This window comes from Charadrius vociferus, unplaced genomic scaffold (genome assembly GCF_000708025.1).
Source record: "Charadrius vociferus isolate BGI_N301 unplaced genomic scaffold, ASM70802v2 scaffold824, whole genome shotgun sequence".
Taxonomy (NCBI): domain Eukaryota; kingdom Metazoa; phylum Chordata; class Aves; order Charadriiformes; family Charadriidae; genus Charadrius; species Charadrius vociferus.
In genome coordinates this window covers 79845-95840 of record NW_009647956.1, presented here as the reverse complement: position 1 = coordinate 95840, position 15996 = coordinate 79845, and the positions used below count along the sequence as shown (strand labels likewise).

At 58.8% G+C, this 15996-nt stretch overlaps 1 protein-coding gene across 1 annotated transcript; it reads left to right on the top strand.

Annotated features, from left to right (window-relative positions):
• Positions 1–560: 560 nt before the first annotated feature.
• Positions 561–7938, top strand: CLIC2 (chloride intracellular channel 2). The gene is made up of 6 exons (XM_009883435.1): positions 561–617; positions 5297–5406; positions 5785–5910; positions 6906–7012; positions 7405–7586; positions 7765–7938. The coding sequence occupies exons 1-6, from the start codon at positions 561–563 to the stop codon at positions 7924–7926; spliced, it is 744 nt and encodes a 247-aa protein (XP_009881737.1). The 3' UTR covers positions 7927–7938.
• Positions 7939–15996: the final 8058 nt, after the last annotated feature.

The following is a 15996-nucleotide window of genomic DNA, read 5'->3' as shown; positions in this document are numbered from 1 at the left end:
AGGGGGAAGGCGACAGGAAGGTTATGGCTGTTCACTCCAAAAGAGATAAAGAAGCGGCCAGGCCCCGGGGCACCAGTGTCCAGGCACAAGGGTAGGAGGATGGTGAAGGGGCAAGACCGGACTGCAGCAGCACAGGGAGCAGCAGGCGAGATGGTCCCTCTGCAACCCCCCCTCCCAGTCCCAGCCGGGAGGTGACGGCAGCGGTTCCGTGGCCGCCTGGGCCACCAGCCCCCTGCTGGGAGGCAGCGGAGCCGCGCCTGGGTGGGTGCGATAGACTGGAAGGGGACCCGTGAACACGTCCAGATAGACCCGTGCTGAGTCATGTCTGGGAGGCCCCGCAGCTTCCCCCTCCCCGCCGTCAGGTCCCAGCACAAACCCCATCGCTCCTCCCCGCTTCAAAAGGAAGGAAAGGGCAAGCCCCAGCCCTCCGCGGGGCGCGAGCGCAGCCGAGGTGCTCGAGCCACCAGCCCTCTGAAAGCCTCTCCCGTCGGAGCTCCGCAAAGGACGGACCAACTCACCACAGCAGTGAGCGGCCAGCAGTCCCTCCCCACGCTGCCGGGATGGAGAGTCGGCAGCACAATGCCACCAAAGAGCCTGAGATCGAGCTGTTTGTGAAGGTGGGTGTTGGCTGGGGGGACGGTTGCTCTGTGGGCTCATCCTTACCAGGCTGCAGCTGGGTGGAGGCGGTGGAAATTCATGGGTGTCTTCACATTTTGAGAGGCTGGAGATGGGTACCAAGTTTGGGATTGTCTGCCATGAGGGCTGGTGAAGCGGGTGCTCAGAGGAGGGGACCAGGCAGGCGGTGGCACAGGGGACCGGAGGGGTGTCACGCCGAGCATCCTAGGAGATGCCCTGGTATCGTGGTGGTTGCGGACCCTGGGGGAACAGCACTGCTGGCAGCTGGTATAACGAAGGAGCGGGCACACAAGCGACTCTCGAAACCCAGATAAGACAAACCCCAGCCTGGGAACAGCAAGCAGAAGGGCTGAGAGCAGCCACTTCAGCCTCTCCTGCGAGCTAGCGTTGCGAAAGAGAGCGCAGAGGGCTCGGGGAGCCATCGCGGGTGCCCACGTGTGGGTGGGATGGAGCGGCTTCGCAGAGCAGCCGGGGGGGATTATTGGCTGGAAATGTTTTGGGTTGTTTTTTTTTTTTTTTTTTTTTTTTCTTTCCCCTGTTAAGCAATTTTCCAAACACTTCCCCTGGAACATTTTAACACTTGAGTTTCAAATATCTGCCGTGGACACGTGGGGTGTAGAAAGAGAGGAGCCGAAACTGTCAGCTGGTAACTGTGTGTGCCAGCAGCAATGCCAGTGGGGCCCCGGGACACACTGTCAACTGACAGTGCCCACGGGGAGCGATGCCTCCCTGTGCCACCACATCGAGGTTTTAAGGGCGGTTTCCCCGCAGCTGCTCAGCCCTGCCGGCTTTGCTCCTCTCCTCGGGCAGCTCGATGCCCCAAAGGACCATGGTGCCTGGCCAGAGGCAGCGGCATCCCTGGTGCAGGCACCCGGCAGTGCCGGGCATCGCGCAGTACCTTGCTTGGGTCGTAGTTGGAAATAGGTGTGGGAAAGGATTATCTGAGCCTTTGCAGGAGGGATCTCCCCCATCCCCTTGCCAAAACTGTGGCCATGGCAGTGCTTGCCAGGCACCGAGCTTGGCTGAGCCGAATCCAGGCAAGTGTATTTTCATGGTGAAAGTAATTCGGGTCTTGAATTCCCTTCTTGGCTCCGCTTGTTCCCGGGATGGCTGGGGAGAAAAGGAAAATGATACATGAGGTGACTGCAATGGCGGCAGCACGTTCAAGGGGGTTTTCAGAGGGAAGGGAAACAGAAAACAAAGCAGCAGCGTTGTCAGGACTTCCCCTATGCCTTAATTTAGCGTGAAAAAAACCTTCGGGCTTGCCTGCTAACAGAGAAATTGTTGCTGTGCCTCCTTCTCCCAGCATTCAGGACCCAGTTGTACCGAAACCACAGCAGCTCCTGGCTGCAGACCGGCACCCTGATGTGCCATCGGCACCTTGCACCTCTCTGGGGCCAGGGTCTGCCCGGGGACAAGGTGTAACCAGTGATAGCCGTAAATCACTGGCATGCCAGTGCTCCGGCACGCCACCCCTGCCCGGCTTTCACTTTGGGAAATGCTGAAGTTCTCTTGGTGAGGATGGGGAGGATACAAAGCAGCTCCTGCATTGCCTTTGGGTTGGAGCAGACGGTCCCCAAAGGGCTGACAGTGCCTCACCCTATCATGGCCCCGGTGAGACCATCGTCCCACCAGCTGGGGGGCTCTCCCTGCCCAGGAGGAGGCTCTGCCCCTCAGCCCCACGAGGCATTTAGCTGCCCCTAAGGCTGCTTCCCGGCTTTTGGGGTGGCTATAGGGTCTGTGGGCAGGTCCCGGTGGGTGTCAAGCACTGAGCAGTGCCCCAAGCATGCAGAGCTGCTCCCTCCTCCCACTCGTTTCATGCTGTCTCACTGAGGGGGAAACCACAGGAACTGCTCAGTAACTTTGGGGTTTTAATGCCTCATGCAGCCCCGTGAGGCCTCAGAGAGTTAGGTCTAAAAACCTGCACCTCCCTGGAGATGCTGTGCTCGCCCACGCTGGGTTTCTCCACCATCTGGAGGGGTAAGAGTGAGGAAAGTCAATCTGGGGGGGGACACAGTCTCTGCACCCCCGTCCCCGCTGCAGCCCAGGGAGAGCAGGGGAAGAAGGAAGTGAAGAGCGATGACTTCCCCGCCGTGCTGCATGGCTTCTGCAGGGGAAGGAGGGCACGTGGCTACGAGTCTCCCCAAGCCCCTTGCCCCTGAGCTGCCCTGGAGGACTCTCCCCACGGCCGCCCGGCTGCCAGCAGGGCCACGCCAGAGCCCAGTGCCCCCCCCGGCAGCACCCGGGCACTGGTGGAGCTGCCCTCCGCTTCCTCCAGATAAGGATTTGGCTCTGAGCATCCTAGGATGGGCCTGGCTTAATTATTTTTTTTTCCCCCCCTGCAAAGGCCATCCTGATTTTCCTTTCACTCTGGTCCAAAATTCCCTGCTTCTCTGTTTTTAAAAGATGAGGGGGAAACCCAGCCTGAGCTGCTCAGAGGCCGGAGCTACAAGACAAGCATGGAAGAGCACAGCCTGAGCCCAGAGCAGCCCCGGGGAGGGACATCCCACCCACCGACCGTCCCCTCCAGCTCCACCAGTGCCCCTCGTGCGGCTCCACCAGAGCTGTTGGTGTCAGAGGTGCTCCAAAGGATGGCATTAGTTTTGGCTCGTAGGTGCCAGTGGTGACGGAGAGGGGCAGGGGAGCAGAGATGCTCTGCTCTCATGCCAACGGGGAGCCCTCGTGGCTGTATTCTGACTCCCCTCTAGCTCCCTCCCAGGACATGCCACACACAGGTTCACCCGTTACCAAAGAAGCTGACACGGGACACTCCTGAGCGGCAGCTACCCAGGAGCATTTCTTACTGATAGCCAGGAAAAAAGCCTCATGTGTGAATTCAGCTTCACTTCTGGGCATACCCCAGAGAATCAATACATTTCTCAGTTCCCGTTTCCTTTCTCAGAAGCATCATTTCATGATAGCTGAACATAGGAAATACTGATTAAAAGCAATTTTCGTTCCTCTGGAAGGACTAAAAGGTGTTGGCATAGTGGAAAGGCAGACCATCACCTCCAGCTGACCACTCAGAGCACAGGGGTTTTGTTTTGATCAGTTTATCCTCTCCCTTAGGGTGAGTTTGAGGCTGGTGTATCTCTCCTGGAGAAGCTGAACACTCTAGAGTCCACAGGTTTCTGGGCACCAGGTGATTCATAGCACTTACCTCCAGCCCAGGAGAGCCAGGCACAGGTCTCTGCACCTTCTGCTAGTGAAGCATCCTCAGCCATCCTGTCTTTGGGGCCCCAGTGAGGTGTGAGCTCTGGAGCCACTTCCAGCTGCCCACCCTGGGTGTTACTGCTGCTATTTGACTTGTGCACCACCAGATCCTCCCAAATCTCATCACCCTCCTGCTTAGCCTCTGGACTTCAGCTTGCCCACTGATACCAAGTCTTAGCACCAAGCTGCAGGGCACAACCCATCCCACTGGGGCTCACGCGCCGACACAAGACGCTCTGTGGAGCAGCATCCTTCTGTGAAGGAGCTGGTGAGAGCTGTGCTGCTCCTCCCTGCAGCAGCAGGGCTGCCACATGCGCCAGGGAACCATGGTTCACGTGCAGCTGAGGAACCAGTTAATTCTCTTAAAAGAAGTTGAGTTTCCTGTGAGCCATTTTACCCCTCATACCACAGCGCTACTTCCCTTTCTGAGCAGCATCCGCGCCAGTTTTCATGTGCTGGGGGGAGTCTGCCCCACTCCTCTTGGCCAAACTCCTTGTAAGGAGTTTCAGTCCTTTTTGCAAAGGGTATTTTCAGCTGCTACATAGCAAGGAAATGGGCTTCACTTCACCTGCTGCTGCTTTCCCTTGGGATTGCTGAATGGGCATCATCTGGGTGAGACCCCAATGAGGAAGCCCTGGTGGGACTGAGGCAGGTTGTCCAAGCTCCTGGCTTTCCCGTGTCCCCACTGCTGTTTGACCCCATCCTGGTGACAGAGCAGCCCCCTGAGTGCTGAGACGCCGTGGCTGTGTCCATGTGGAAGGGTTGAAAAGGGACTGTTTGCACATGATCCAAGCTTTAGGAGCTGACGTGTGACCCCGTTGCCCACCAATGCTGGGTGGGATGCCAGCGTGAGCCCACCTCTGTACAGCCCTGCCACCCCCAGCCCCGTCTCCTCCCCGAGGCCAAGGAGCCTGCTTGGGTGGTTCTTGGCCATCACCAGCCTGGGAAAGTCATGCCTGTGTTCGTTAAATGCACACAAAACCGGAGGCAGACACTAACAGCACAGGAAAACAAACTGCTCTCTTCCTGGCAAACATGAGCACATTTCCCTTCTCGCCGCCCGCTCCAGCCTGCTCTCCCAGCCAAGTGGACCCTCCCTTCCTCCCCATCCATCAGCAATCACCCTCCACCTCCTTCCCCTGACTCCTCCTCTTTGTCCCGGCTTTATCTCACATTTCTGGGAAGGGTCCGACCCCGGGCATCCTGAGGATGCTCTCCGATGCTTTCCAGTGGCAGCAGGTCCACGGCTCAGGGAGGGGATCCTACTGCTGAGCCCCGGTGCTGGCAGGGACCCCCTGCCACATGCAATGCCGGGGTGCCAGGCCAAGCCCTCCATGTGCCTTCCTCCCGAGACTGGCTCTGGTGGGTCTTCACCTCCAGGCATCCCCTCTGGGCTGGGTGAGGCCAGCCAATGGGTTAAATCCTCGTGTCTCTGCTTTCCCGGCAGGCTGGTCTGGATGGAGAAAACATCGGAAACTGCCCCTTCTGCCAGCGCCTCTTCATGGTGCTGTGGCTCAAAGGGGTCAAGTTCAACGTCACCACGGTGGACATGACCAGGTGAGACGGCACTGCGGCCCAGCCCTGTGCTCGGCTCCCCCTGCCTCTGCGAGAGGGATGGGGTGACCGTCCCTGCCCGCACACTGCCCGTCTCGCCCTGGGGTGCAGGGGGTGGGCCAGCATGGAGCTCCAGCCTCATGCCAACGCGTGCAGGGCACAGGGACCCCCTGCCCTGTCGAGTCTGAGGCACCACAGGGCAGACCGTGAGGCTGGGGGTCACTTCTCAGCCCCCCCAGACCCAGCAGAGCGTGCACGTGGGGATGCTCCCGGTCCTGCCCCCCTCCCACACACCACCTTGGCCTCGTCCCTTCACCCCGGGGCGGCTGGTGGGTGCAGACAGGCGGCAGGCTCTGAGCCCACTGTTTTTCTCCACCGCAGGAAACCTGAAGAGTTGAAAGATTTGGCGCCGGGCACCAACCCGCCCTTCTTGCTGTTCAACAAGGAGCTGAAAACAGACTTCATTAAGATCGAGGAGTTCCTGGAGCAGACCCTGGGCCCACCCAAGTAATTGCAATGTCGCTCCTTCCCCCTTTTGGGGCCCGGCGGGCACACTGCAGCATTGCGTATGGCTTGGCAGATTGGGAAACCGAGGCAGGAGGGGAGGGGGCTGGCTGCCCACCCAGCACCCTGCGCCGTGCTCGGCGGAGTCAGGGGTTGCAATGCTGAGGGGCCGCGTCCCCCGGTGAAGGCAGCGGGTCGGGCTGCGAGGGAACGGGGACAGGCGAGGATGGAAAACAATGGGAGGAAATGCATCGGTCCCTTGGCGCAGGCAGGGCTTCGGGGGAGAACATGGTGAGGGCCCTGCAGGCGCGGGGACCCCCAGGAGCAGGGGGGTTGCAGCTGGCTGTGGCAGTCGGTGTCAAGGCAGAGGGGGAACCGAGACCCCTTGTGCCCGCTCCTGTCCCGTGCGCTCAGCTGAGCCCGAGCGACCGCCCTGACTGGAGTGCAGCAGCGCAGCTGGCCCGGGGGCTGCGGGGGGACTGGACCCCCTGAGCTCGTGCCTGCCCGGCCAGCCCCCCTGTGCCCGGCGCAGCTGCAAACCTCCTCCCCCCATCCCGCTGCATACGAAAGAGGAAGCTTCAAATACATTCGTCATCTGCCTCCTGGGACGCGTCTGCCCTCGCAGTGCGCCCTGGGACGCCTCAGCAGACAAGAGGCTTTTCCTGAGGAAGTCATGGGGGCTCCTGGCTTCCCTGCACCCCTCCTGTGCCCGTGCAGCCCCTTCTGTGCGGGGGCTCTGCTGCTGCCAGCGCCCCCAAACCGTGGAGTTCCTGCCCTGTGATTTTCCTCTGTAGCAAACACCCAAGATCACACAGCTCCCAGGGTGGCAGCCGCAGTGATTTAAAGTGTCACCGTTCTCCCACAACCAGCTGAACATCACCTGTGTCCTCCAGTACCAGCCCTGGGCACCACGGCCCAGGGGATAACGCAGCTGAGGACCACGCAGCTGAACCCCTGCCTCCATCCTTGCCTGCGCTCACACGGGTGTCTCTTTAAAGGTATCCACACCTGAGCCCCAAGTACAAGGAGTCCTTCGACGTGGGGAGCGACATCTTTGCCAAGTTCTCAGCGTACATCAAGAACCCGCGCAAGGAAGCAAATATCAGTAAGAAACTTGGGTGGGGGCTGCGGGGCTGTGATTGGCCACGCTAGGTCTGGGGAAGAGACGCTTTTGTCTTGCGGGCAAATCAGGGTACCAGGTTAGGGTTCGTGCTGCCTTCCCTACCAAAGCCTCCTTGGTGGGCAGAGGAGTGGGCAGGACGGGGGAAGGCCGTCCTGCACTCCACGGGGTGGACGGCCCTGGGTGCCAGTGCTGGGGAGAGCAGGACCTGGAGGGGAGCATGGGGGTGATGCTGCTGGGACCGACCCCCTGGGAGCAGAGACCCTGGCCGGGGTCCAGCGCTGCGCACCACCATGTGGTCCCTGGGTGGGAAGCCTGGGAGAGGCTCGGCCACCCCGGGCACGGCGCTAACCGCACTTGCCTCCCTGTTCGCCCAGATTTCGAGAAGGCTCTGCTGCGGGAGTTTCAGCGCCTGGATGTCTACCTAAACACGCCTCTTCCTGAGGAGATTGACCAGGACAGCGTGGAGGACATCACTGTCTCCAAGAGGAAATTCCTGGATGGAGACCACCTGACGCTGGCTGACTGCAACCTCCTGCCCAAACTACACATCATCAAGGTAATGGCACCGGCTCCCAGGGCCAGGGTCGGGGCGCCCACTCCAAGGGGCGGTGACAGGGTGGGGGGGATGCAAACAGGGGGCTGGGGGTCCTGTGTTTGTCCCTGCCCCAAGCCAGAGAGCGAATCTTCCCCAGGTCTGGGAATTCTCAGCCTCCTCCTCCTCCTTGCCTCTCTAGATCGCAGCCAAAAGGTACCGTGACTTCGAGATCCCAGCAGACATGACGGGTGTCTGGCGCTACCTCAACAACGCCTATGCCTGCGATGAGTTCAGCCACACGTGTCCCGCAGACGAGGAGATAGAGCACACCTATGCCAGTGTCGCCAGGAAGATGACCTAACCCGGCTGCGGGGTGCGCTGGCAGCACTGCCCCGGCCGAGCCCCCACCTCCGCAGTCCTGACACAACCAAACCCCGGCCGAGGGAGGGACTGGAGGGGGTTTACAGCAGCGCTACCCCCCGCCTTTCAGAAATAGTGCCTTGCTTCACAGCTCCCCGCCGCTCCCTCCTCCTCCTCCGCTGGCTGCAGCCCCTGGCGCCGTCAGCACTGACTGCCTGTATGGACCGGTCCCTGCCTGGCTGTGGTGGCTACTGCATCCCTGCTCCCCGAAAACGGGTCTCACGGCCTGTCACCACGCATCGTGGGAAAAGCTGAGCGCTAGCCTTCTGCAGCAGCACTTTGGTGGAAGAGCTGAGACCCCCCAGACGGCTGGGCCAGCCCTGCCGCACTGTCCACTGCTGGAGCCGCTCTGCTCTGCCAGCGCCGCGTGGTCCCAGCCGTCCCGTACGTTCGGGAAGAGCCATCCTGGGCTCCCAGCGCATCGCCTGGGATGGAGCTGTTTGAATTCGCCCTTCTTCACAGCACCCTGCAGCCTGCATTTGGGCAAGCCCTCTTGGCCATGAAGGCATCCGGGCTCCATCTAAAGCCACCGAAAGGCTTTGCCCCGGTAGTTTGTTGCAGTGACAAATTCTTGTCACTGCTAGAGAGCTGTAACATGCATTAAATCCCCATTAGAACATGGAGGGGATGATGCCTGGTGCGAAAGTGCCAGCACCTGCTGTTGGAGGGAAGGGGGGGTGTGGGGACTGGCGAAGGGCTGAGGATGAAGCTCTGAGGGTCAGGGCATCCCTCCCATGCGTGCCAGCACCCAGGGCCACATGCTGCTGGCTGCAAGGTCCCACCTGGCTCCTGTGGGCTAAGAAACCTCTCCCTGCCTTGCAGGACACTGCAGGAGGTGCAGCGATGTGCAGCTCCAGCTCCAACACCCCTCCCCAGGCCCCACCAACACTTCAGGTGCCTGACTAGGGGATGGCACGGGACAGGGCACCCATCTGGTTTCCACACCCCAGTACTGGACAGCCTAAGAGAGCATGCAAAAGCTGCTTTGCAAAGCGCTGTGTCTGCAGGAGATACATGGGCAGGTTTGGTGCTCCCTGGCTCAGCCTTGGGCCTTCCCATCCAGTGTCGTGGGTGCAAGAGGAGTCAAAGCTGCTCTGCACAGCCGTGACCTCCCGTCCTCCCCCGTCCCACATCCCCAGCTCCCCCAAGGGCTCCTGCCTGTGCCTGTGAGTTCAGCCAGCCCCCCCCAGCCAGCCCCCGCGGGCGAAAAAATACTGTACAGTGGGTGTGGTGGGTCCTGTGGGGACACGGTGACGGCAGACCCCTCCAGCCCTCACTGCCACTTCCCTCTTTGCACTAAAAGCTGTGTCCTCGCAAGCCTGCCTCTGATAGCACTGGGTTTGGGGATGGGTTTTGTTATTAATGGATTTTGGTTTGTTGGGGTTTTTTAAAGTAAGATCAGCAATAAACTATATTTTAATATGCCTTGCTTGTGTACTGTCAGCGCACGGGCCAAGGCCACCGGGCATGGAGGGTGCTGCAGGGGGTGGAGGGGGCTTCCCCGCGGTGGAAACCCTTTTGAGACTTGGCGTAAGTAGCCCCCAGTAGCCCCCAGTCTCTGCCGCCCTGGATCACTGGGATGCATGTGGCAGCTCCTGCCCTGTTCGCAGGAGAGATGTCCCCTCTGCGGGGCACGTGCACTGCGGTCTGCCCAGGCCGTGCACATGGCGGTGGGAAGATGCAGGACCCTGCACAGTGTGGCGATGGAGTAACCACAGGACACTGCTCCGGTGTGAGGGGTTTATTTAGCTTCTGATGGCAGCCAGCATGTCCCTGCCAGGCCACGGTGGCGGCTCTGCTTTGCCGTGGGTCCTGGAGGTCCCCTGGTATGGCAGAAACACAGTCCTGCACCCGTATCCTCATGGGATTCTCCCCCTACCCCATGACACCCCTCCTCTGCTGCAGACATTTTCACCTTTTCCCCACAAGGGAGCGAGGACCTGTCAAAGCTCTGTGCAAAGCAGCCCACAGCACGGTGTGGGGTCACGCGTGGATGGGGCCACCAGCAGGCACTGGGATAGCGGTGGCAGGGAGCGGGCTGGCAGGCAGGCGGCAGGCAGATCTCCTCCTGTACCCCTCATTTGTTGACACAGTATTTCCAGAAGCAAGCTAGGAGAAAAAAGGAAAAGACAACCATGTGAGGGGCTGCAGCAGTGCTTAGCTACAGCTGAAAGCTTTAAAGGAAGGGAGATATCCATCTCTTCTCTCCGGCTCTCCTTTGGCTTTGAAGTCAGTTCTAGGAGCACAGCCTGGGAGCTGAATGCCTTAGTCCAGACCATGGGCACCCTCTACCCCAAACCACGTCCACCCTTCACCCCAAGTCATGAGCATCGTCTACTCCAAGTCATGACCGTCCTCCACCCGAAGCCCAGCCCCTGATTGCCATGACCTCTGCAGGTCAGTGGTGGGTCGGGTCCCAGGACCTGTTGGGAGCTGGGCACTCACCTCTCTTGCTGGGCTGCTGAGGGGCCTGGTCTGGCTGGGTAAATCCCTGGCTCTGGAAGTCACCCACTGCCACCATCTTCCAGAGGACTGCATTGAGGTCTTCCACCTGCTATGGCACAGCAGCCCCATCACTTGTGCGGAACCCATCTGGTAAAACCAGCCCCCAAACCCCTTCCCCTCACTGCTGGACCAGGCAGGGAAGCAGTGTTGGCACCCAAGCGGGACTGCCTCAGTCTCCATTGACTGGCCAATGGGGATGGGGTTTGCTGGGGCCTCACAGGGAGCTGGCCCATGAGAGTCTCCTGCCCAGTGGCGTCTCCCTGGGTTGCCCTCCCCTAGGCCAGAGAGGCACCCCCACTCACCGAGCGGTCAGAGACATCCTCCTGGAGAGTGTTTTTATTTCCTGAAAAAAAAAAAATTATATATGAAATGCCGTGAGCGTGTGGGGGCTATGAGTCCAGTGTGGGGTCAGGAGCCAAGGGAAGGTACGTCAGAAGGAGAGGGGACACAGCACCACCATCTGCTTCTCTACGTGCTCCCCTGGGGGCACCTAACCTGCAGCACCCCTTCGTCCTGGATGCAACCCTTCACCCCTTCAAGAGCATCCTAGTGCCTGCCGCTCTCCACATGTGCCCCTCCACCAACCCCATCCTTGGGTCCAGGTCACCTTGAGCTCTGGGACTCACCCTTGCCACGAGCTGCTTTTTGGTTGTGGCTTGCTCCTTCCCCCGGTGCAGATGGAGCCTGGTCCAGGTTCCTGGATGGCTGGAGTCCTGCTAGAGGCTTGCTGTCAGCCACGAAGCCAACTGCACCGCCAGCCAGGTTAAAATCTGTCGGCATAAGGTCTGGGTTGAATGGGGAGACAGCGACAAGGACAAAGCAGCTCATTCGAGGTGCACGTGTTCCTTGGGTGATGGGACGCAGAGCCTGAGCAGGGTCTACAGATCCCATGAATGATGGGCAGGTTGTTTGACGGGGACCAGGATGTGTCTCCTCATCTGGCCACATGTGCCAGCCTGGGCTAGGAGTCAAAATGCTGGCCACGGCACTGCAGGTGTGGCCTCAGTAGTGCTGGGCAGAGGGGAAGGATCCCCTCCACCTCCCCTCCTCCTCATGCAGCCCAGGACACTGTTGGCTGCCTTTGCCACAAGGACACGTTGCTGGTCAATGTGGTGGTGTCCAGGACAGCCTTGGCATGTCCTGGTGCCTGAGGTTGTTCCTCCCCAGGGGCAGGACTCGTCACTTCTCCTTGCTGAACTGCACAAGGTCCCTCTCAGCCCATCTCTCCAGCCTGCCCAGGTCCCTCAGGATGGCAGCATGACCCTCTGGCATTATCAGCCGCTCCTCCCAGCTTTGCATCAACTGGAAACTTGCTGAGGGTGCACTGTGTCCCATCATCCAGGTCATTGATGAAGACGTTAAGCAGAGCTGTCCCCAGTACCGACGTGCAGGATGCACCACTGGTGACTGGGCTTTGTGCCACAGACCACAGCCCTCTGTTCAGACAGTTTTCAACCCACCTCACTGCCCACTGATCTATCCCGGACTTTGTCATCCCATCTATGAGGATGCTATGGGAGACCGTGCCAAAAGCCGAGGCAAACAACATCCGCTGTCTGCATGACTCCAACAGGCCGGTGGAGAAGGTCCCCGTTAGCCACTGAGGTACCCCCTGACACAAAAGATCCTTTCGAGGGCAGCTCTGCAGCACCCCTTCCCGGCCTCACTTAGCCAGGCTGCGGCACCGGTGGGAGCTGCGAAGGGTTAAGTCCAGACCCCTGTTATCCCAAAATCTTGCTGGGGTGCATTGGTCCCACAGCCTGTCTGCCATGCTCTGAGGGAAGGGGTAGTCTAAGGTCACCACAAAAACAAACATCAGGCACATGGCTATGGCTAAGGCAACACTGTCTGACTGTGTTTAACTGGAAACCAGCTGGTGCGTCTGGGGCTTTCCAGCATCTCACCCTGCGACCCATCCTTCCTCCCATGCCTGCCTGTGCACAGCCGCCAGCAAGGTCCCACCAAGCTCCGGGCGCTGCGCAATCCCAAGCACTTGGCCTTGTATTTCCTTTGCCTCGGGCAAGTGGCTGAGCTGCTGAAGCTCTGGAAGTCCCCGTGAGTCAGCGGGCGACAAGAGGAGCCCTCGTGCCTGCTCCCTTCCCAGAAGCAGCAGGCAGTGTGCCGCGCCGGGGCCGCTCGCAGGGGCTGTGCAGCCAGATCGCAGGGCCGGGCTCATGCTCCCCTTCAGGGCTCAAGCTCTGCCTGAGCGACTTTTTCTCCAGCATCAGGAAGCCCAGAGTGTCTAAACTGGTGCTTACCCTGCTGGTTGGTACCAGCCGGCGTCGCAGCACCCGGTCTCGAGGCTGGTACCAGCCCTGTGACCATGAGCAGAGCTCAGCCCATCCCAGATCGTCCCAGACCACCCAGCGCGCACCACTCGCTCCGCACGTGAGCTGCAATTCCCTCATCTCCAGGTAAGGTGTCCGAGGCATATCCAGTCTAGAGGGATGCTTTGTTTTGAGGGAGGCTGGCTGACCTCCAGGGCAACGTTGTCTGTCATCCCAGAGTAGCTGGACATGTCACCCAAACTCTGCTCTCTGCAGATCACAACAGCCAAAGCAGTCCCTCAGGTACAGAATGGTCTTCTCTTGTCCAACCTGGTCACACTAGGAATGGGTCAGCCTGGTCACACTAGGAATGGGTTTAACCCTGCTGGGCACACACTGCTCCTAACAATCTTAGAATCACAGAATGGTTTAGGTTGGATGGGACTTTAAAGATCACCTAGTCCCACCCCCTGCCCTGGGCAGGGACACCTCCCACCAGAACAGGTTGCTCCAAGCCCCGTCCAACCTGGCCTTGAACACCTCCAGGGATGGGGCAGCCACAGCTTCTCGGGGCAACCTGCGCCAGGGGCTCACCACCCTCACAGTCAACAATTTCTTCCTCAGATCTCATCTAAATCTCCCCTCTTTCAGTGTCAAACCGTTCCCCCTTGTCCCATCACTCCCCTCCCTGATGCAGAGTCCCTCCCCAGCTCTCCTGGAACCCCTTTAGGCACTGGAAGGGGCTCTGAGGTCTCCCCGGAGCCTTCTCTTCTCCAGGCTGAACCCCCCCAACTCTCCCAGCCTGTCCTCCCAGCAGAGGGGCTCCAGCCCTCCCAGCGTCTCCGGGGCCTCCTCTGGCCCTGCTCCAACAGGTCCATGTCCTTCTTATACTGGAAAAAACCCTCCCCAGGCCAGAAGGTCTTTCTGCCCAAAGAGAAACTGAGGGGAGCTGCGCTGCTCTGCATGTCTGCAGCAGCCAAGCCCCCGTGAAACACCAGACATGAGCCACATGGTTCAAGCCAGCATTCAGTGCCAACCACAAAGTGGTGCACAGGGACAAACCCCACCTGGCTCTCAGGCACAAACACCCAAGTCAGTTGTCCTTACCTGGTGCACTGTCGCTTTCAGGGTAGACAGGATAAGCGCTGATGCAGCAAGTGCCTAGCAGCACCGCCAAGGTGATGGCCATCCTCTGGGAAGGCATCTTCTCTCTTTCTCCAAGCCTTGACCAATTTCCTAGGAGCCTGTGAGTGAGGGAGTGTGAGGTGGTTCTCTTTTATGTCCTCCAGCTCTCTGCGATCGATATGCTCTCATCAGGTGGGTTGTCTTTTCTGCTGGGTTGGCCATCCATCCTGATGACAGGAGAACGACTGGCCTTGCTCTCCCCCCCGGTTCAATCTCTGTCACTCTTGAGTGAGGATGCTTGACAAATGCTTGGCCGGGTTTTCAGAAGCTCTGCTGTTCACCGTGGCTGTGCTGTGCTGGGGGAGGAAGCGCTGCAAAAGGCTGGACAGGTTAACCATACCTCTGGTGGACTCTGGAGGAGGATCAGAAGACAACATGGGGCCAACATTTGGACAAAACATGTGGATCCACCCTTCTTTTTTTGCATGATCTTCCTCCCCAAGGGTTACCACATGTCTTCTGCTCCTTTCCCATCTCATGGCAAGATGTGGGCAGTGGCAAAGCCTTTGGCCACCCGGGCATCCTGAGCTGATTCCCAGCTGGTGTCCTGGTCCCTAATGACAGGACTCAGCATGTGACCAGGCTCATCCTCTGCAGACGGCAGCAGCTGGAGCTTCCTTGCTGGAACAGTATTCGACCTTGATGATGTTCAGAGTAGCCTCTGTCCTCATCCCAGGAGCTGGCAGTGACATTCCTCTTATAGAGGAGGCGTCTGTGAGCTCCAGGTGACCGATGCGGTCCCAACCTCACTCGGCTGTGGACAATCAGGGCAGTAAGTCACTGCAGACTGAAGGGCCTCAGGCTCAGGGTTTCACAGCAACTTGAGTGTGGTGCCATTCAGAGCCAGCTCTGGAGTCTGGGTAAGTTTGGCTTAGAGGTAAATATGCGTTTTTTTCTGTTTGGAAAAAAAGGCAGCCAGTGATGCAGGCCTTGCAGCCAGTGTCCCAAAGCAACATCCATGAGACAAGGTCATGAAAAACGGCTTTCCTGAGAGAATAATACAGAGGTGGTGCACTCTCTTCTCAAAAGCTGCAGGTACAGAAGCAGACCCCAACTGTTCACTGTGTCAGCAGGGACCTGGTCCAGCTCTCCCATGACCAGGTTTCTCCTGTTCCCATTTGAGATCCCATCTTATTCACAAATTTCGCTTTTAAAATACCATAATATCAGCCAGCTGGAATTGCTCCTAATCAAATCTCTTTGCCTGGGAGGCTTAATTCAGAGAAACCCATCTGAACCCGGTCCCTTTGGTGACCTCAGCCAGGCCATCTTGGCTGTGGCAGCAGCTCGCGCCCATATTCATGCAGTGCCACGCTTCCTGAGAGCAGCGAGGAAGAGTTTGACAGACATGAGAAGATTTTAAGGAGCTGCAGATCAACCTTAGGTGTTATTTGTGGGGGAGAGGAGACAGAAGGGTTCGTTTGGTGCCCTTTCCTACTCCTATCAATGCTGGGGCTCAGCCAGGTTGAGCAGTACCTGCTTCAGAGGTGCCACGAGGAAAGTCCCTTTGAAATCTTGGTGGCAGATCTATGTTTCTTAATCTCTTGCATCTGTTCCTCTTGTGGGGTGGGACATCATGGAGCCTTTCCTGAGGAAGGTTGGACGGGATGCTTGGGAGCCTGAGTATCTGTTTTGTAACCAAGAGGCTGACTACGACCCTGGTGACCACAAAACAGGAAGAAAACAGCATCTGCACGCCCAGGTACAGGCTCTCATTTTTCATAAAGTGGTTGAAGTTGCTTTCACAAGAGATCATTACTTCTGTCTGCAAATCCCTGTCTGTCAGGCACAGATCAGACTGGGAAACAGATGAGGAGAAACGTTCATCCATCCCGACCCGGCACACCGCTCCGCTGGGACCTGTCTCCTGAAAAAAATCCATATCTACCCTATTTTCCAGCTGCTCCCATCCCCTGGATGCCAGGTTACATGCCATATAATGAAAAATCCTGGAGGCAGGCTCATCACTTCTGCTGCTAGGACATGGGCAGGAAGCACAGCCCAGGGAGGGTGGCCATGGGGTGAAAGCATGGAAACCCCCTCCAAACTCACGT

What these genes read in the sequence shown, in the direction of transcription:
- CLIC2 (XM_009883435.1), top strand. Translation starts at nt 561, where the DNA reads ATGGAGAGTCGGCAGCACAATGCCACCAAAGAGCCTGAGATCGAGCTG. An exon ending in AGATCGAGCTGTTTGTGAAG is followed by an intron (nt 618 to 5,296) that starts GTGGGTGTTGGC and finishes CTTTCCCGGCAG; the next exon opens with GCTGGTCTGGATGGAGAAAA. An exon ending in CAGACCCTGGGCCCACCCAA is followed by an intron (nt 5,911 to 6,905) that starts GTAATTGCAATG and finishes GTCTCTTTAAAG; the next exon opens with GTATCCACACCTGAGCCCCA.